Below are 18,296 nucleotides of genomic sequence, written 5' to 3'. Positions count from 1 at the left end.
CAAGGCACAGGAGCGAAGGCACCTGTGGGCACGTGGGCATCTCTCGTCAAGAGCTCGCATGTGCAGGTCTGCGCTTCCCCTGCTGGCTTCCTGACGTCCTCCGATTGTGTTCGGTTCATTCACGGTGGTTGTCTGCTTGCTGCCCCCCAGCAACAAAGGCGAGAGAAGGAGCTGCGGAAGCAGCAGGAACGGGAACAGCGCCGGCACTACGAGGAACAGATGCGCCGGGAGGAGGAGAGGAGGCGTGCGGAGCATGAGCAGGTACAGCTGGGACCAGGGAGCCTTGCAGATGGCCCCAGAGCACCAGCTGTCTCTGGGGAATGGGCCACCTTCTCTTGAGACTGCTCAGTTTAAGCAGGTTTTTAGTCTTTCTCAAGCAACTATTCTTACCCATTCAAGAAGTCAAATGCACAACCTTGGCAATGCGCACTCATTCAAACTTGCTTCCTACCCAGGGCGAGGTCCCCTGACATACCGTGATCTTTTGATTCTCCCAACCCTGGGCATCTACTGTGAAGGTAGCACTGAAGCATGGTAAACGAGCTATGTCCTACTCTTTCATTGCTTCAGAAGAGCTTTTCTACTCAGGCAATCTCTGGTCTCCATGACTTTGAGCCACTGATGCAGGCCCCCCTCGCTTTGTTGGAACCACATTCTGAGAGCACAGTAAAATTCTGCAGGGTGGTTCCATTACAAAGACAGTGCACAATGGCACACTTATTTTATCCCTGCTGTTTGCGCAGGAGCCTCCACTCTTTATAGCATTGTTAATTCCAGGTAGCCCATAAACAGGGAACCTGTAATGAAAAGCTTTAAAATGTAGCTGGTTTTATTAAAACCAAATAGTCGCAGCAAAGCACTGAGCCATCTCGGTCAGCTATTGCAGGTGGCGGGCTTATGCTTTTGACTGCATTGAAATGCTTTTGCTTCGGTGTGGCATACTTTTCCTGTTTTATGAGGAGGTGTCTGGGTATTTTTTTCCCTCCTTCCTTCCACACTTTACTTGGCAGCTCTTGTCACCTTTGAAATTACCAGTTCTTTTTCTCTCTCTCTCTTTCTCTCTTTGTGTTCCTCTGAATTCTCTGCTGCCTACCTCTCCAGGAGTACATCAGGCGACAGTTAGAGGAGGAGCAGAGACAGTTAGAGATCTTGCAGCAGCAGCTACTGCATGAACAAGCTCTACTTCTGGTAATGGGAAAGCCAAGAGCCAGCTGACCTGCTCTGTGTTCATCGTATGTGTGCGCACATGCATGTGTATGTGTGTGCGTGTGTGGTTGTCCTCCTAACGTGCCAGTCCAGAAGAGGAGATCCTTCAAGCCTCGTGAACCTCAAAAATCTCATAGAGACTTCATACGTTTCCTGACCCAGTTTTCCAAGTCTCAGTACATTCAATACACTTGCTATGTTTTCTTTTTAACTCCATCTATCTGTAAAACTTTAACATGAATCCAGCCTCATTAGACCTTCAGACTTTTTTTTGAGACCCGCTGTGTTTATTGCAGAGTGATTTGTAAGGTCATCGACAACATACTAGAATACAATCACAGCAAAATGCACCTCTTCCATAAAAGCCCACTCAGCTCCACAGTCATGTCTCATTTGCAGACTATTAGTTCTGCCCTTATGATGGGAACATTTTGTGTTTGCTGCTCATGCAGCTTCCACTTGAAGTACTTTTTTTTATTATTATTGCAGTGCTCTCCAAATGAGCTTCTTGGTATCTTTTTTCTAACTGAACTTTTTCTTCTATAGCAGTATGATATCTTTTAGCCTGTATATAAGCTTGCTGATGGCTTTTGCTGATCCAAGTTCAGGCAATGTCTTTAGCTCCTCTCTTAGTTTTGTACTTAATTGTATGTGTTTGAATGGTTTAGTTACTAAATCAGGAAGTAGATGGCTCCTTATGGGGGTTGTATACTGACCATACAAATGTCCTCATTATTGCCACTTTCCTGGTTGTAATTCATCAAGGATAAGTTACTTTGCAATGGGTAATGTCCTTTAGGGATTGCCATTAAGGCAACAGTGTTTTCACTAAATGTCACACTCTGTGTAGATGTTAAGCCAAACCTGTAGCGTAGCTCTGTGGCACATCCTCATATCCTCCTGTCATTATTGGGGTCCTCTGTTATTTAGCATCACTTTTGACTCCACTGCATGCTTAGCTGGTACTAGCCAGTGGTTTCTCTATGGTGATTTTGCTACTCTTTCCTGATCTGGACAGGAATATAAGCGCAAACAACTGGAAGAACAGAGACAAGCAGAAAGACTGCAGAGACAGCTAAAGCAAGAGAGAGACTACTTGGTTTCCCTTCAGCATCAACGGCAGGAGCAGAGGCCTGTGGAGAAGAAACCACTGTACCATTACAAAGAGGGGATGAGCCCTAGTGAGAAACCAGCGTGGGCCAAAGAGGTAAGTCAGCAAGCAAGTGTAACCACACCCTGTTGGCCAGGCTGCTGGCTATCATGAGTTCATCCAGTGAAAGTGGAGATTCAAGCTAGTGCTGTGAATCTAGAAAACAGTTCACTGTAAAACATGCATGCTTTGCTTTTGGAAAAGCCATAACATTATTTCTGTAGAGAAATTGCAAGTCACCTTAATCTTTTTTTTTTGATATTTGCAAATGAAGTGGATTTGTGTAAATAAAAACAAGGAGTCGAAAAATCATTTCCCTTATAGCAGTCCAAATGAGTTTGTAGCATGAGGATTTTTAGTGACTTTTCCATGGAATTATATGACTAAGGACATAAGGAATTCTAGGTAAAATCATTTACCATCTATACCTAACTCCTGAAATTGGTCATTAGCATTGTCACTAACACTCCCTTTTCTTTGGTGGTACCAGTGGACACACACTGGCCTCAGACTTGTGGCTGTGATACTCACTTCCAGGGTCAGAGGTCATTTGTTTTACAATTACTTCCAAAGTAGTGGTCTTTGGCTCTGTGATGAGCTATTTTGAAAATCTCATTAAAAACTGTTGGGATGGTAGGAAGAAAGGGTGATAACCAAATGGATAAAGCAAACAAACAAAAGAATAACTCCAGCCAAGACCAACAGATTTTCTAGGCAGTCATGGTATTGCCTCATGTGTGTAACACTCTGGCTTTCGGTTCTGTCATTATTTGTGGCACCTAGTGATTTCCTTTCTTTTCTTGTGCGCAGAGCTCACCATTCAAAAGGATGTTGGCATTGTGTTGTGTTTCATTCTAGTGTCTTCAGGTACTTACAGCTAGAATTTATTTCAAGTCATTTAGACTACAATATTACCAGAATCAGATTTCTTACATAAGAACCTATTTTTATAAAATTATTTTTTCTTTTTCTATTCTCTTACATATGTATAGAAAATGCTTGAAATGATGTCCTGCCAATAATGAGAGTTGTTTAGGGGAGGAAGAAACTACGGGGTTTTTTCTTCAGACATTTTTATACATTTATATATTGTTTAAATCCTTTGTCATGAGTATGCACTGTTTTTATGAAAGGTTTTTTCTTTTGAAACTTAAAAAACTAAATTTGTAGAGAAACTCATTTGATTTTCTGTAAAGGACATTTTTGATCATTTTCCCTTTGAGTCTGTAAATATGATTCGCATTTACCTAGGTCTGCAGCACCTGCCTTGTTTTCTTAGATCAGTAGTTCAACTTTGTGATCCTACTCCCAGGTACAGCACCGGCCCCTTAATAACCTACTGTTCTTCCAGCTAAGCAGAACCACTATGCTATTAAACAGCAGCTGATGTGCATTCTGGCTGGCAGAGATATGCCGCCTCCTTCCACTGCTAAACCATTTTCTAGCCAGGCCACATTGAAGCCTTCAGCTCGGCCAGACTCACAGCTCCTGATTATGGTGGGTGTTCAGGAGACTGAAAAACTAGCCTCTACTAAGCTAATGCCAGTAGCCCCTGCAGAAATTAATGACTCCAGACCAAGACTCCTGTTTGAGCATCACTCATGGGAAAAAGATGGAGCAGCTTGTCCTATTAGACTTGGTCTTGAAGAACAACTGAAGCCCCAGGAAGCCTCAGGGACCATAGTGAGATCTCCAAAGCAATCTTGCTCACAAGGATGTAGCCCAGTTCCAGAGTTAGAGTCTAAGGTCATTTGTGTGTCCTTTCCCAACATCTTCAAAGTGGTAAGCATTTGTCCATTACCGCAATTAACAAGTGCCTTGGAGACTCATATGGACCTCAGGGCAGGAGAAGTATGAATTCATACATCCTTACAAGTACCTTACCTCCTCTAAGAAGTGCTGCATCATTAAATGACTTCTCCCTGATGCATGACCACCTGGCCTTAAGAATTCCAGGCCCCAAGCATGAGATTAGGACAGGAACACCTGCAGATCCCATGAAGACCATGATTCCTTGCAAAGCATCCCAGAATTCCTTCTTTCCCCTGTGCAGCTCCCTCATGCACAAATGTACAAAAATGTGGGGAAAGCCTGGAGCAGTTCCCATGTCCTTCCTTCTGCCTCTACCCGGCACGTTCTGACTTGAACTTAACTACTACTTTGATTCATTGTTTTCTAGTTACTATTTGTCCTCATCATTAAATGTCCAGGCCTATCCTCTCTATTCAGAAATAGTTTACAGTTTCCGAACTTTCAGAAGCCGAGGCATTCCTGGGAACAGATCTTTGCAGACATCATCAAGGCAGTTTTCTAGAACTCCTCATACCCCTGTGCTTCCTGGCCAGGCTTCTAGCAGTAAATGGAGCATAGCAGTTGGGCACGCAAATGCCACGGCTGTGTCATCAAGCACTCCCCATGGGAGGTTCCGTGGTCATCAAAAGTCTGGGCCAGCTTCGGGGGGGTGACATCTTTCAAGATCCCTGGCTACTCTAGCAGCTGGTGCTCTTCTTTTGGGCTTCACGAACTTCTAGACATGTGGGAACATTCTTTTGGGATTTCATGTTTAGTCCTATCCTCCTGGGTGTTGTTAACATAATCCATCTTTTAACTAACCATCAATCCATTCATGAACCACTTCCCAAGTCTTAGAGTGGGTGTTCATATGTTAGAAGAAAGATGAAGCATTTAGATGATAAAATGAGTGACAAATGCCAAATTTGGGATTGGAATAACTGGTGTATTGTACAAATAACAACAATAATTGTCTGTTGTGGTTTGATTCATCATTGTTTTAACGCCCATTCCTCAAATGGGGATAAAAATGAGTGTGAGGATCCTTCATAATCTGTTAATGTTTCTCATCAGCAATATACAAACTTTTCTTTTAGAGGATTATTTGCAGATCTCTTTCCTTGCAGTAGGGAGGTAAACAACCTGGGTTAAACTGTCCTTTGAAGGTAGAAAAAAAGGTACCATTTCCTTTTTCAAATGCATCCTCTGCCAGGATATAAATTTGATACCATCCTCACCAGGAAGGAGTGGGCAGCTGTGTCCATGACATGGTCCCTGTGATACGGGGCCTGTGCTTTCGGCCCCACATGCCACTGCAGACACCACCCGGTCTTCTACCCACCGCAGCCTCCTCTGAGACCCGCTGCAGTGTTAGCTGTCTACCTCAGCTCTGTGCCTTCCCATCAACATGATTTTTTCTTTGATTGCTTTTCCATCCACTTCTCTTCCTTATTCCAAATCGACATTTGTCCTTAAAATGCAGTGTTGCTATCATGCTTCCTCCTCTGCGTTTTTATCATTTCATCTTGTGACACATAAGTCATCATTGCCTTTCTCATTATTTTTTTCCTTACTGTCAGATACAGTAAGAACAAATGAAAATGCTTGATCATTTGCAAATCTTGTTGAGCTCTTTCATTTCTTTTTTAAATTAAATTTACTGGGGTAACATGGGTTAATAAAATCACATAGGTTTCAAGTGTATGGTCCTATGTAATACATCATTTGTATGTTGCACGGTGTGCCCACCACCCAAAGTCAAATCGTCTTCCATCACCATAATTGGCCCCCTTTGCCCTGTACCACCCCTCACCCTTCCCACCCTCTGGTAACCAACACACTGTTATCTGTGTCTACAATTTCAATTTTACTTTTTTAAAATTGTTTTTCAAGTACACTTTTCTGCCTTTTCCCCCTACCCTCCCCGTTTCTCTCCCCCATTTCCACCCCCGCTTGTTGTTGTCCATGTGTCCTTTATAATTGTTCCTGTAAGCCCTTCACCCTTTTCCCCCATTATCCCCTCCCCTCTTTTTTGACTGAGTGTTTCTCTGTCCTAAGAGTCACAATGACTTTGACTCTCAGATTTCAGTCAGAAAGAAACATTAATGTCTCTGTTAAAAGGAGCGGGGTTATTCTCACCCTGTTCAAATTCTCTTCCATTTCTGAATTGGCATGGAAGTCAGATTTGTTCTGTGAAAACATCAGTGTGATACTCTGTTAAACATCAGCAAAGTCTGAAGGTTTTTTTTTTTTCCTCACTGTTAATTTTTGAATGATAAAGATATTTTTTTCTTATAATGGAACAGATTCCTTTCCTTAAAATTGTATGGGATTGTCTGTCTGGATCTGACAGCGACTGTGTGTGCCTTCCTACCCTGCTTCCATACTTTATTTTATTTTATTTTATTTCTCCTTCCTTCCTTCCTTCCTTCCTTCCTTCCTTCCTTCCTTCCTGCCTTTTTCACCATGTGGCAGTGACAGAATACTCAGTCAACGTGAGCATTACGTGAAATTGTATTTTAATTTTTTTAACATTGTGTCGTGTTCTCTCTTTATGGTGCATGACAGTCATCTCTCCACGGTTTTACAATATTTGGCAAATAATAGGCCAGGATATCTCTTTGTGTGCCATCAGCTCATTGGACTTTGAAATCCCTGGGCATAAGAACTCTTCCTCCACTTCGTTTTCTCTGCTCTACTCTGACGTGTTGTTTTCTTTATATGACTTATTTTACACATGAGGTTCCCAAATGGCCATTTTGAGATTTAATGGCTCTGCTCCCATCTTTTCTCAGTCTCTATTTATCTGTCTTAAGATTTAGCTTGACAGAGGCCTAGAAGGAAGCCGTAAGAAGTTTGAGTTCAAATCCTACTTCCTTGCTGTGTGACCTGGGACAAGTCTCGTAGGTTTCTTGCAGGGAGCTCCCCACCTGTGTACTTCCTGCCTTACATTGGAGAGGATCCTGATCAGTCACATATTTGAGTGTGCCATTGAAACTATAAGCACTGTACAGATGCACATGAAATATAATGTTTAAAATATTTACATGTTGTTCCCAAAGCCATTGTCATTCACAAGGAACATGCGTTTTGCCTCTGTTGTGTCTGGTTTGGTTTTCACATGAGCAGTTTACATGCATCCGTCATGTCCTGTAGCTGCCCTTCCCCAGGTATAGGTGCATACACCTTCATTTCCTGTCTCAGCTGAAGATTTTCCTCATTATTTTTAAGTTATCAGCTTTGTTTTTATGAGGATCTATATTTTCCTATGAATCATTGGTTAGGATCTCTCAGAGAAGTAGATTAGGCCTTTATCTTCTGACAAGACTGCATTTTAAGCACTTCATATGAATGAGTCTTCCCTGCCATCAAAGGTGCCTCACAGAAGAGATATCACCAATCTTATTTAGCAAGCACCTTGCCCATGTGGTTTTGCCAAAGGACAAGATGACTCAACTCTTCATGTGGCCAACGAATGCAGGGTCAAAGTCTCTAATGAGCACTTAGAAGTTATTTGTTGACTTCTCTCTCTTTCTCCAGCATTGCAGGGAAAGACAAAAATTCAAACTGTTTTGTTCAGTGGGAATAAAAAGGAATTCCCATAAGACTGGGTCCAATTCACCACGTAGTATCTCTTGAGTAAGGCTTTCTAAGACCTTCATGGCCCTCACAGGCTCTACATCATTAAAAAAATATTAAAATGCACCCATGCGACATAATAAGTATATTTTGCTGTCAACATCTTTTAAATTAACTTCCATAATTTTGTTTGGAAAGTCTCTTAGCAAATATTCATTATTGCTAAGTGAGACATTGTAAGCTATAAATTGTTTTCAAGTATACAAAGCAATTTAACAATAGACTTGAATGTGTTTCCTTTTTTATATGTTTAAATGTTTTTATTTCTTTAGAAAGATTTTTTGAAATTGTGTAATCAACAAGCTTATTTTCAAGTCTTCTGTATTTGTGTAGCTTTTATACATCTCAGAGGGCTTAGATATCACTCCCATAGTACCCAGTGGGCAAGGTAGCTCTGCCTGGAGCAGAATTCTGTCTCTGAGACCACAGTTATATTTCCTTTCTCCCTACAATGCTATAATAAATAGTATAGCATTTCTGCAGAGGTGATCCAAACCTCTCTAAAGTTACTTTAGTATTGTTATTAAAATGATCCTTTTAATAAGAAAACAAAATTGCTTTTATAGTGTAATGGATGTCTCTCCTAATCTTATTCTGTATATTCATTGATAATCCCTTCAACTATGAAACCCTTTGTAGTAGGTTTCTTTTGTTTGTGGCCTGGCACCTTGACATTCTGTCTGATATTACTATAACAGTCTTTTTTGGTGGTACTTCTGGTATTTTACGTCTTCTTGGCAATAGGAGATTGGAGCGGAAGCTCAGCTAAGAGATTTTTTGGAGTACTGCGCAAGGCAGATGGAAACATAGCTTTATTATACCCCAGGTTTCAATCACATATATCCTTATTCTGGGGTGGGGTGTAGGAGACACTTTTTTCTTTTGTCTCGTGTACCTATTTTTCATTCAATTAGTAGACATGAGATGTGATGCATCAGGAGACGGGTCTTGATCCAGTGTCACAATAATCAGAATGGCCGGCTCCTAGCTACACTGCTCAGCTTCTCCTCTATTGGAAATTGTTATTAGGATGTTTGATTTAATACCCTTCCTCTAATATTTATACTGTCTCTTTCGTGCAGAAGCAATGGGCAGCATTATCGTCCTAAATACCTTGGCAAGGTTTTCTTCAGGCAGAGTGGGTAGCCAGATGCCCCCTGTTACACCCTTCTCATAAATCGTCCAGTTTATTTGAACAAACTCCAACTCGGGAGATTTTATCACACCGGACCCTTTCTGGCATAATTTTCAAAGTATAACAGGAGATCATTTATAGCATATACTTTAGAATGGCACAGACTAAAGCACTAATGGTATAATTTAGTATGTAAACGAACTGATACAAGGCATAGGAAATATTACTAGAAGCATATTAGTAACATCTACACAGGACTAATCACACCCGTTACCTACCTTTGAAAACCAGCACCCCACTCTCTGCGCTGTTCACTTCTAAGGACAGCTTTAGAGCCTGTGTGGCTTGTGGTTCTATCAGAGGCAAAGAGGCTTTCTTTGCTAGAGCTTGGAGCTGGCAGTTGCCCAAAGAATTCTTTGTCTCAGAAATGGTCTCTTTGCCCAAGATGGAATCTTTGGGGACAGACTTTTGGACTGTTGTTTTTAATGTACTTCCCTTAAACACGTGCCTAAAACTGTCTGAGGATACTTTACAGATAAAAAAAAAAAAACAATGGTAAGTATTCTTTACTCTCTAAATATATTTGGTTCTTGAATGTCAGGTAACAAGTGGTTATCGGTTGGATGGCCAGGTATTTATCTGAAAGTGTGTTTCAGTCTCCCAGATTCCTGAGTTCAGACAGCAGTGGTTTGGATGGTAGGAGTTCATAGTCAGGGGTGCTCGGACATGTGATTTATCTGATAATGATTTTCCCTGGAAATGATATTTGGCTAATTCTAGTGATCTGGAAACAGTCACCTTCTTTTCCAAGAGTCTAGGATTTGGGAAAACAGCACATTCCATGCCTTGGCCTTAGTTTACCTATTGCTATCTTTGCAGACTTTATCTTTTCAGTGGCCTTATCTCAAAGCTGGCTGTGTTTTTGCCTTTGCTCAGTGCAGTAGCCAAATAATTATTGCTGTCATAACACTTGGCACACACACATACACAAGGTATATATGTTTTGGTTTATATTCCCGGCTTTTTCCAGCTAATCCTTTTTGGTGTGTGGTAAGCTCCAGGGACATGGAATTTCAAAACCAAAGTCAACTGGATGCAAGTTGTACGTACCATGCACAGCCCTAGTGGGGGAAAAGATCTTAAAATTGCCCCGAAGCAGAGGCAGTAGGGCAGTTTTCTGTTTGGTAGCATCTCTTATGTTAAAAAGTTTGCACCTGAAAGTTTAAAAACAGACATTCTATATATGTGACTGAGTCTGCCACAAGACAGATTCAAAATGGGTTATGGAAGATGAGAAAAATAACTTTTTAAAAATTTATTTCAAATCAGGCAGCAAAATGAATAAAGACTTTTAGCTGCTACATAGAAGCATGTCTTGCGGACCTGCGTTGGGTTCCATGGCAGGTTTGTGTGGTGCTGAGACAGCGAGTCGGCAGGAGGGAGTTACCCGGTGCCTTTGAATTCAAAAGTGCAGCTGTCAAGCTGACCCTGAAGACACAAAGGGGAGGTGTCTGGAATGTGAAACTTTCAGGGGCGTTCCAAGGAGGGAATGTGGGTGTTCAGAAGAAGCTCCCCCAAGATGTGCCTCAGTGGTACATGGATTACTTTGAGCCAAAGGCAATTTTAGCTTCAGGCTCAAGTGAAACTTCTGCCCGTCCCCTTGACTGCCTAGAAGGACTTGCCCATAAGAAGAGATTATCACAGGTAACCTCTGTTGACCTACCTGTTGCGCAGAGCAAACTTCTGTTTACGAAATGTTTATTCTCATCATTCTGCAATGACCCTTTGAAGCACCCGAAGTGCATCACCTCATCCCTAGCACAGGAGGTTTTATACACCTCAGTCCCCCTTTTTACCTCTGAACCTTTCGAGCATGTGGGGTTTCTGACTCTCTCGTGCATGCAGGGTTCCCATACATATCTGTGTATTAAACCTGGCTATTTTCTCTTACTTAAAAAAGAAAAGAAAAGAAACAAGTGAGAAGACACAATGGATCTGGATGTTCTAGACCTCTTGCAGTTGTTGAAGACCTTAACTCATGCCTTGCAGTGTGCCTCTTGTTTATCTAAATTTTCCTTTAAAATTGTTCTCTGCAACAATCTGTATGTGCTGCAAATAGGTACAAAGGGCAACTTTTACCTGTAAGGTGGACATGCCTGGTCCTGTGAGCCTTCCCTGTGAGGCACATGATCAGTTATCTGCTTGGGGCTGAGAGAGACTCCACAAGAACGAGAATGACGAGGACACAGCCAGAGACGAGAGATGGTGGTCGGGGGGTGGGGGGAGAGAGGAGGAGAAGCAAGCATGAAGGCCACGTGTATAGAGACAGGAGGGAGGAGGAGGGCGAGTGGGAAACAGAAGAGTCCAAGCTGGAAATGGAAAGGATGAGGAGGGGTAATGTATTTTAGGGCACAGGGAGAGACAACTGAAAAGAAAGGGCCTTGAAGGAAGAAAAGGCAAATGATAGTCTAGTGAAGGCAGGTCGTGCTCATTAAGCAAGCCACCTGGAACCCCCGCTTGCCTATCAGTGGGGAACAGGAAGAAATGGAGGGTTAGTGTGCTCAGCTTGATTCCCTTGTCAGCCCTCCCGTGTTCTCCCCTCTCTGTCCCATGAGTCAGCTCAGAGCCCTGTTTGGTTTTCCCAAGCGCTCTTAATGCCTGCCTGCCACAGTCCCCTTTGTCTCCCTCCCTGCCCCAAGATAATATCCCAATCAATGTCGGATGAACTCTTAAGCAGGTCCCAAATTCTCCCTGACTAAAACTGCACAAGATCAAGGGTAAGGGAAGAGAGATGGTTTAAGTGTTCTGTGTGGTTTTCATGCTAGTGTTTATGCTAACAGAAAGAGCTTTTTCACAAATTCTTGAGGCAGAGCAGACATAGAGAGTTTGGCTCCTCAAAAACAAATTGATCAGAGGGACAGAAAATGGCTGTGCAGGTGACTACAGAAAATCCGTACAGCTTCTAGCCATCTTCCGTTGAAGCTCCTCTCTCTGTATTTGTTTTTAGGTGGAAGAACGGTCCAGGCTCAACCGGCAGAGTTCACCTGCCATGCCTCACAAGGTTGCCAACAGGATATCTGACCCCAACCTGCCCCCAAGATCCGAGTCCTTCAGCATCAGTGGGGTGCAGCCCGCTCGGACCCCACCTATGCTCAGACCAGTGGACCCACAGGTACATGTTCCCCTCTGTTCCACTGGGCATTTCTACTGGAAGACAGATTGACCTGCTGAGAGCCCGGGGCACGGTAACATGGGCTCAGGCATAGAACCAGTCAATGCTGACCTTTAATATAGAACCTATAGTAACATATGAGGGCCTGCTAAATTTGAAGGATAGAGGAAGGGGTGAGAAAGAAAAAAGCACCGTCCTTTGAGCCAACCGCCAAGTTACCTCCTAGTAAATCAGCCTCTAGAGAACCTTAAACGTTTCTGTGAGGTGAGACTAAACGTCCCTTTCGTTTTAATTACCAAATACAATTCATATAAGCCTTTGATATATGTAAACTATTATATTATCTTGTGTTCCTTGGGACCTTGGTGTGATCCTGAAACTGGAAAAATTAAATGGGCTTGGGTAAGTCGTGCCTTCTAAAAGTGGTCACTGGACGGGCAGTATCACATAGCAACTTGGTAAAAATGCAGGGTCTCGGGTCTACCTCAGACCCGCTGATCAGCAGCTCCTGGAGGGGGCGTGGTCCCCTGTGGTTCAACAAGCCTCCAGGTGACTCCAGTGCACTGTCGAGCTGGAGAACCACTGTTCTGAGCTATTAAAAAAAAAAAAAGGCTACTCCACTTTTAGAAAAGGAGGACCTTTCTGAAAATTTTAGAGGACTTTTAAAATTATATATTGTAAAACATAAACTAGGATGTGAAATAAAGCGTACAATTTCATGAAGAATAAAGGTAATACAGCTACTTTCATCCAAATGTCTTCAGTGTCTTCCAGGCATCCACCTGAATTAACACTTGCATAAAGTACTTTGAGATTACCTTTGAGACATGTAATGCTATTTGATCTGGAGTTTGCAAGAATAGTGCTGGAAGCAAGGATTCTTGATTTTAAGTCTGCCTTTAGCATAGGAGGTCCAAGATTTTTCAGTTCCAGCCAGCTGAGCGTATCTTGCCCTTGGTTGTTTTTAGTTGTATATAATTTTTCCATGCCCGACCTTCCATAGGGTGCATTTTTATATGCACTTCTCTCTTAACACACAAACTTCCTCTTTTAAAACCCCTGACTTTGACCTTTTCGGGCACTTTTCCTCTGGAAAAGGGGAGAGGGAAGGAAAAATTAATGAAACTTTATGAAAGTGACAAGGAAATGAAAATATAGGTATCCTATGATAGCTAATTGGTTAGCATTTTTCAGAGGTTTTGATTTGGGGGTTTTTTTCTGGCTCTTTTAAGTGGTTTGGCACATTGTGCCATATATTTTTAAAATATATTTTTAATATTATTTAATATATTTAGTGATATTTAACAGTAATATAAACGTGGTTATAGTTTTATTCTGGTTGAAGCATAACATTCAGCTGAACTAGACTTGAAGGATTTTCTCTGAACTATAGATAATAACATTTTAGATTTCAGATTCATTATCTCACAGGCAAGAGGGACAGAGCCAGGCTTATGGAGGAGGCTGGGAAAATGGCCCCTAGCAGTCTAGGCACTAGGGTTTCAGACCTAAGAGGGTCTCACAAGTCCCTTGTCTAGAGAAGATAGTAAATGAATGTTCAGTAAATAATTGAATTTAGAAGGCATTCTGGGTGTTTCCTCCATTTATTGAATGCCACCAAATGCCAGGTAGAATCCTGGATTCAGGGATATAATGTTGATAAGACTCCTTTCTCCAGGGAATTTACCTTCATGATGGAGGGAGAGACAAGCTTACACAGCATTAACAGTGAAGTGTGAGCCATTCTAAAGGTGAAGGGCTCTCTGAAATCTAGATATTTTTTCTGATTCTCACCTAAGGACACAATTATTGATCTTTGGAGAGAGAGAGAAATATCCATGGGTTTTCCCCGTACATGCCCCACCTGGGGACTGAACCAAGGGCACACCCTAGGGCACACCCTGGGTACGTGCCCTGACAGGAATCCAGCCCGCAACCTTTGGTGTATGGGACGATGCTGCAACCCGCTGAGCCACCTGGCTAGTGCTGAAACCTAGATCTGAATAATTTGTCTTAAAGAGCCAGATTTCCACCAAAAGACTGCATATCTTTCCTGCATGAAAAATATCACCGTGTGCCAAACTGTGAGACTTAAAACTTTTTTAAAAATGCCCTAGAGTTAGGAGACATATAATATTACAAATGGTAAGAGCCAGTTGATCACAAAGCAGGATAGCTGAGCAGTTAGGTGTCCCCTGGGGGCATGTGTGGGTTCCGGTCCAGGTTTGGCCTTGTATTAGCTGTGAGATGTAAGGTGTTGCTTAACCTCCCTGCACCTTACAATCTCATGTATAAAATGGGGAAATAATTGTGTCGACCTCATGGTGGATTTACTGAGTTCGTAAGAAGTAAGATATCCACAGCAGTTCTTGTTTTACAGTGCAATAGCACTCTTAAGCCAAGGTCAAAGATTTTAAAGAACGACATTTCTAATTAGAAGAGAAGTATTCATAAATGTAATGCTGGTCAATAAATGCTCACTAAAAGTTGTTAATATTACTATTATCACACTTATTTCACTGACTTCTTAGCAAGTAAATTATTTAACTTTTGGCCCTAAACCCTGGTTCAGCCCTACACATAGCTCTAAATGAAACATTTTGAGGTGCTGTTGAAGGTATGCTGTAGACAGCTGTCATGGGCTTCATGTATCCAATTCCGGTGCCCTAAAAGTTTATTTTCTCTTCCACTGAGTGAGGTACTAGCTTGTCTGATTTTTCTTCTAATAATCTGCTCTGATGTTGGTTTGATGCTCAGATCCCACACCTGGTAGCTGTAAAATCCCAGGGACCTGCCCTGACCGCCTCCCAGTCAGTACACGAGCAGCCCACCAAGGGCCTGTCCGGGTTTCAGGAGGCTCTGAATGTGACCTCTCACCGTGTTGAGATGCCGCGCCAGAACTCGGATCCCACCTCGGAAAACCCTCCTCTCCCCACTCGCATTGAGAAGTTTGACAGAAGCTCTTGGTTACGACAGGAAGAAGACATTCCACCAAAGGTAACCTTGCTGGGGTGTTCTCATTGTCAGCATCATCACATCATCATCATCATCGTCGTTGATGATGACCATTATTATTATTATCCCTGTTACAGACCTTTCATAATAAGGGACATCGTGCCAAAGCTCTGTCCCTTGTCATGTCTGTTTTAGTCCCTCATTAGACCCTCATGTCTAATTAGTCCCTCATTAGTCCCTCCTGATTCCCACACTCTGACTTGGGTAATCATTTGTCATTTCTGACCTCAGTTTCTGCCAAAGAAACAGAGGCTCGGGTTGATCGGATGACTTGGAAACATATAGCCTGTATCCAGAATTAGGACTCTCAATCTTAAATATTCCAAACTACTTTTTTCACTATCCATATTAAGGAAGAGAATAATGGATATTTTTATTGGTAACTGAATCTATTACACATCTAGACACATTTATCTGGAAGATTAAAAACTTCCATATAAAAAGTAGAAAATTTATTGATTCCTATCTTTAGCAATACAAAGTGAAACCAGATTTTCAGGTGGTCAGAAAATAGTATTGCTCCCAGAATATTTTTTAAAAGATTTTATTTACTTACTTTTAGAGAGAGGGGAAGGGAGGGAGAAAGAGAGGGGAAGGAACAACAGTGTATCGATCAGTTGCCTCTCACATGCTCCCAGCTGAGGACCTGGCCCACACCCAGGCATGTGCCCTGACTGGGAATCAAACCAGCTGACTTTCAGTTCATAGGCCAGTGTTCAATCCACTGAGCCACACCAGCTAGGGCAACTCCCAGATTATTTTAATTAGCCCCATTTAAGGAAAGCTTTTTCTAAGCCAAGTCATAATTTAATTCCAACTTTAATAATTCATTTCCAAGGATAAAACTGTAGGGTAAAATGACCAGTTATCCCCAACTGGACAGAGCAGTCCTGAGTTTTGGTTTCTTTTGTTTTGCTTCTGCCTACAAAATTTGGCACTCATTCCAGAAACTGTCCTGAAATGTGCCCATGCCTCTCACTGTAGACACCATGGAAGTATTTCAAAATAGTGGAGAAATTTTTTACATCGGATTCTTCTCGATTCAGGATTCCCCTTTCTCCTGAACTCAGCATAAGAGCAATGACTCATGGAATATTCCAGTTTCCAGTGATCAGCGCCATTGTCGATTCCAGAAGAGAAAAAAAAAACAGTGATAAAAATAGATAATACCACCTGATTTCAAATATTGTTCCTCATCTTCCTCTCAAAAGAATATTATAATAGGATTTCCATTATTTTGAAAATAAAAGAAGCTGATAGCTTTTTGCCCGTGTTCTCCTCTTTGGAAGCAGAGATGCCGTCAGAAAAGGTTATCTCGGGAGCAAACTTTAACATGGAAAACAGGATGGGCAGAGGCGCAGACAGGCACGTGAGCTGCGGAAACCGGGAGTGGAGGTGGTCGGTCCACTCTCTAAAAACATGCAGACACACATTTGTAACTCTGGACCAGCTAGATCAATACAAAGATTTCAGGTTTTAATAATTCATTAGACTCTTTCTTCCCCATAACTACTTACGTTTATAAAATGATAATGGAAAAAGAGTAGTAGTAATATTTAATTTGAGCAGGTACAAGTACTGATTTGACCGTTTTACTTCACATCTTTCTAAGTCTTTATCTTAAAATACATTCTAATAACTAACAAAATTCATATTAATGTTAATATCGTTTACTATATTGATAATATTAAAACAAAGCATGTTTTAAAAATATCTAGCACAAAATGCAAAAACACTTTCAAAGAGACCCTCCACCCCCGCCTCCAAAAACAGGAAGAAAATCCGAAGCACCTGATGAGTGTTTAGCCCACTCAGCTCTGGCGGGAGTATCTGTGTTCTCATTTCCTGGTCACTTTCATAAAGAAAATTTTCCTTCTACTCTTCCCTCGTGTTGGACTCCTTTAATACACTTACCATATTTGATTTCACTAAACAATGTTCCATAAGAGAAGGCATACTTGAATTCTGCCTTAGGCCCTTGCCAGATTAACTAATGAGACATACATTTTCCTAGAGTACCTCACAGTCCAATTGGTGGTCTTTCTGAGGCCCCTGCTCGTATTTTGGTATTAAGCCTGTTTTGTATTATGTTTGCAGATTGACCTTTCACAGCACAGTGTCTTGGAGTTTGTTTTGCATTAATCATTGCAAGTTGATGAGGAAGTGGAAACACGCAGACCTATTGCCGTGGGTTCTCTGAGCTCACTGACGTGGGCTCTCGCCCAGGTTCTAGCCTGATAGCCTAGTTTCTCACCAGATCTCATAATTCCCTTATCTGTCTGTCGGTTGTGATGTGAGCTAAAAAATGAAACTCGATTTGAGTCTGTCATCTGATATAATTTCCAGTGATCAGGTGAGTTTATGGTACCCTAAAAAGTATCTGGTATCCACCACTCTTACACAAAAGAAGGAACTCACTGAATGAAAATAAATGATCTTGGTCTATTCTTAAATTTGTTTTGAAAATTCCAGACCCTGCTCCTTCATGGTTGTTGAATATGCCTCAATGGCTTTTGTTTGATTTTATTTGGGGAGTTAAATTAGTCTTGAGAAATTAAAGATATTTCTTCCCTGTTTCTGAGAATTGCTGGCACTCCTGGCAAATCTTCTGGAAGAAGTGGGCTGCTTTTCGGGCAGTAGTTAGTTCACGGAAGCTATTTTATAGAAAATATTTCTGATGTCTGCTTTTCTTTCAGGTGCCTCAAAGAACAACTTCTATATCCCCCGCGTTAGCCAGAAAGAACTCTCCTGGAAACGGCAGTGCGCTGGGACCCAGGCTGGGATCGCAGCCCATCAGAGCAAGGTAAAGGGGTGAGATGGTTAAGGCCAAGGAACAAGCCCACCATGGTCATTACTGCTTTCCTAGAAAATGTCCATGTTCTTTTTTTTTTTGCTTCAGAGGCATATTGACTGGCCACCTGGACTGCAAACCTTGCCAGGCCAGAGCATAGGCCTTTAGTTTTTTCAGTAGCCTTTCATGGAAATCAGTGTACAGTGGGGGCTTATGAATGAATGAATGAGTGAGTGAGTGAGTGCATCAATGAATAAATGAATGAAAGAGGCAACCCAGAAGCCAGTCAGGGGTGCTTTCCCCAACAGTTTTAAAAATTAGAGAGTAAAATGGCAAATCTGCTTGTAGTATCCCAAACCATCACTTCAGAGACCATTTTATGGAGTCAAGAGAATAA

General features: G+C 41.9%; 1 protein-coding gene across 5 annotated transcripts in view; it reads left to right on the top strand.

Moving 5' to 3' along the window:
* The window catches only part of TNIK (TRAF2 and NCK interacting kinase), a 349,252-nt gene that overhangs the window by 272,395 nt on the left and 58,561 nt on the right, over positions 1-18,296 (top strand). For 2 of the 5 annotated variants that reach the window (XM_028505308.2, XM_028505309.2), the window contains exons 13-18: positions 151-261; positions 1,102-1,188; positions 2,225-2,413; positions 11,929-12,093; positions 14,851-15,090; positions 17,805-17,911. In XM_028505308.2, the coding sequence (XP_028361109.1) occupies positions 151-261; positions 1,102-1,188; positions 2,225-2,413; positions 11,929-12,093; positions 14,851-15,090; positions 17,805-17,911 (899 nt within the window). The remainder of the gene's footprint in view (positions 1-150; positions 262-1,101; positions 1,189-2,224; positions 2,414-11,928; positions 12,094-14,850; positions 15,091-17,804; positions 17,912-18,296) is intronic. The other 3 variants (XM_036017690.1, XM_028505310.2, XM_036017691.1) reach the window with 2 other exon arrangements.

Source organism: Phyllostomus discolor, chromosome 2 (genome assembly GCF_004126475.2).
Source record: "Phyllostomus discolor isolate MPI-MPIP mPhyDis1 chromosome 2, mPhyDis1.pri.v3, whole genome shotgun sequence".
Classification (NCBI taxonomy): domain Eukaryota; kingdom Metazoa; phylum Chordata; class Mammalia; order Chiroptera; family Phyllostomidae; genus Phyllostomus; species Phyllostomus discolor.
This window is presented reverse-complemented; position numbering and strand designations above follow the sequence as displayed.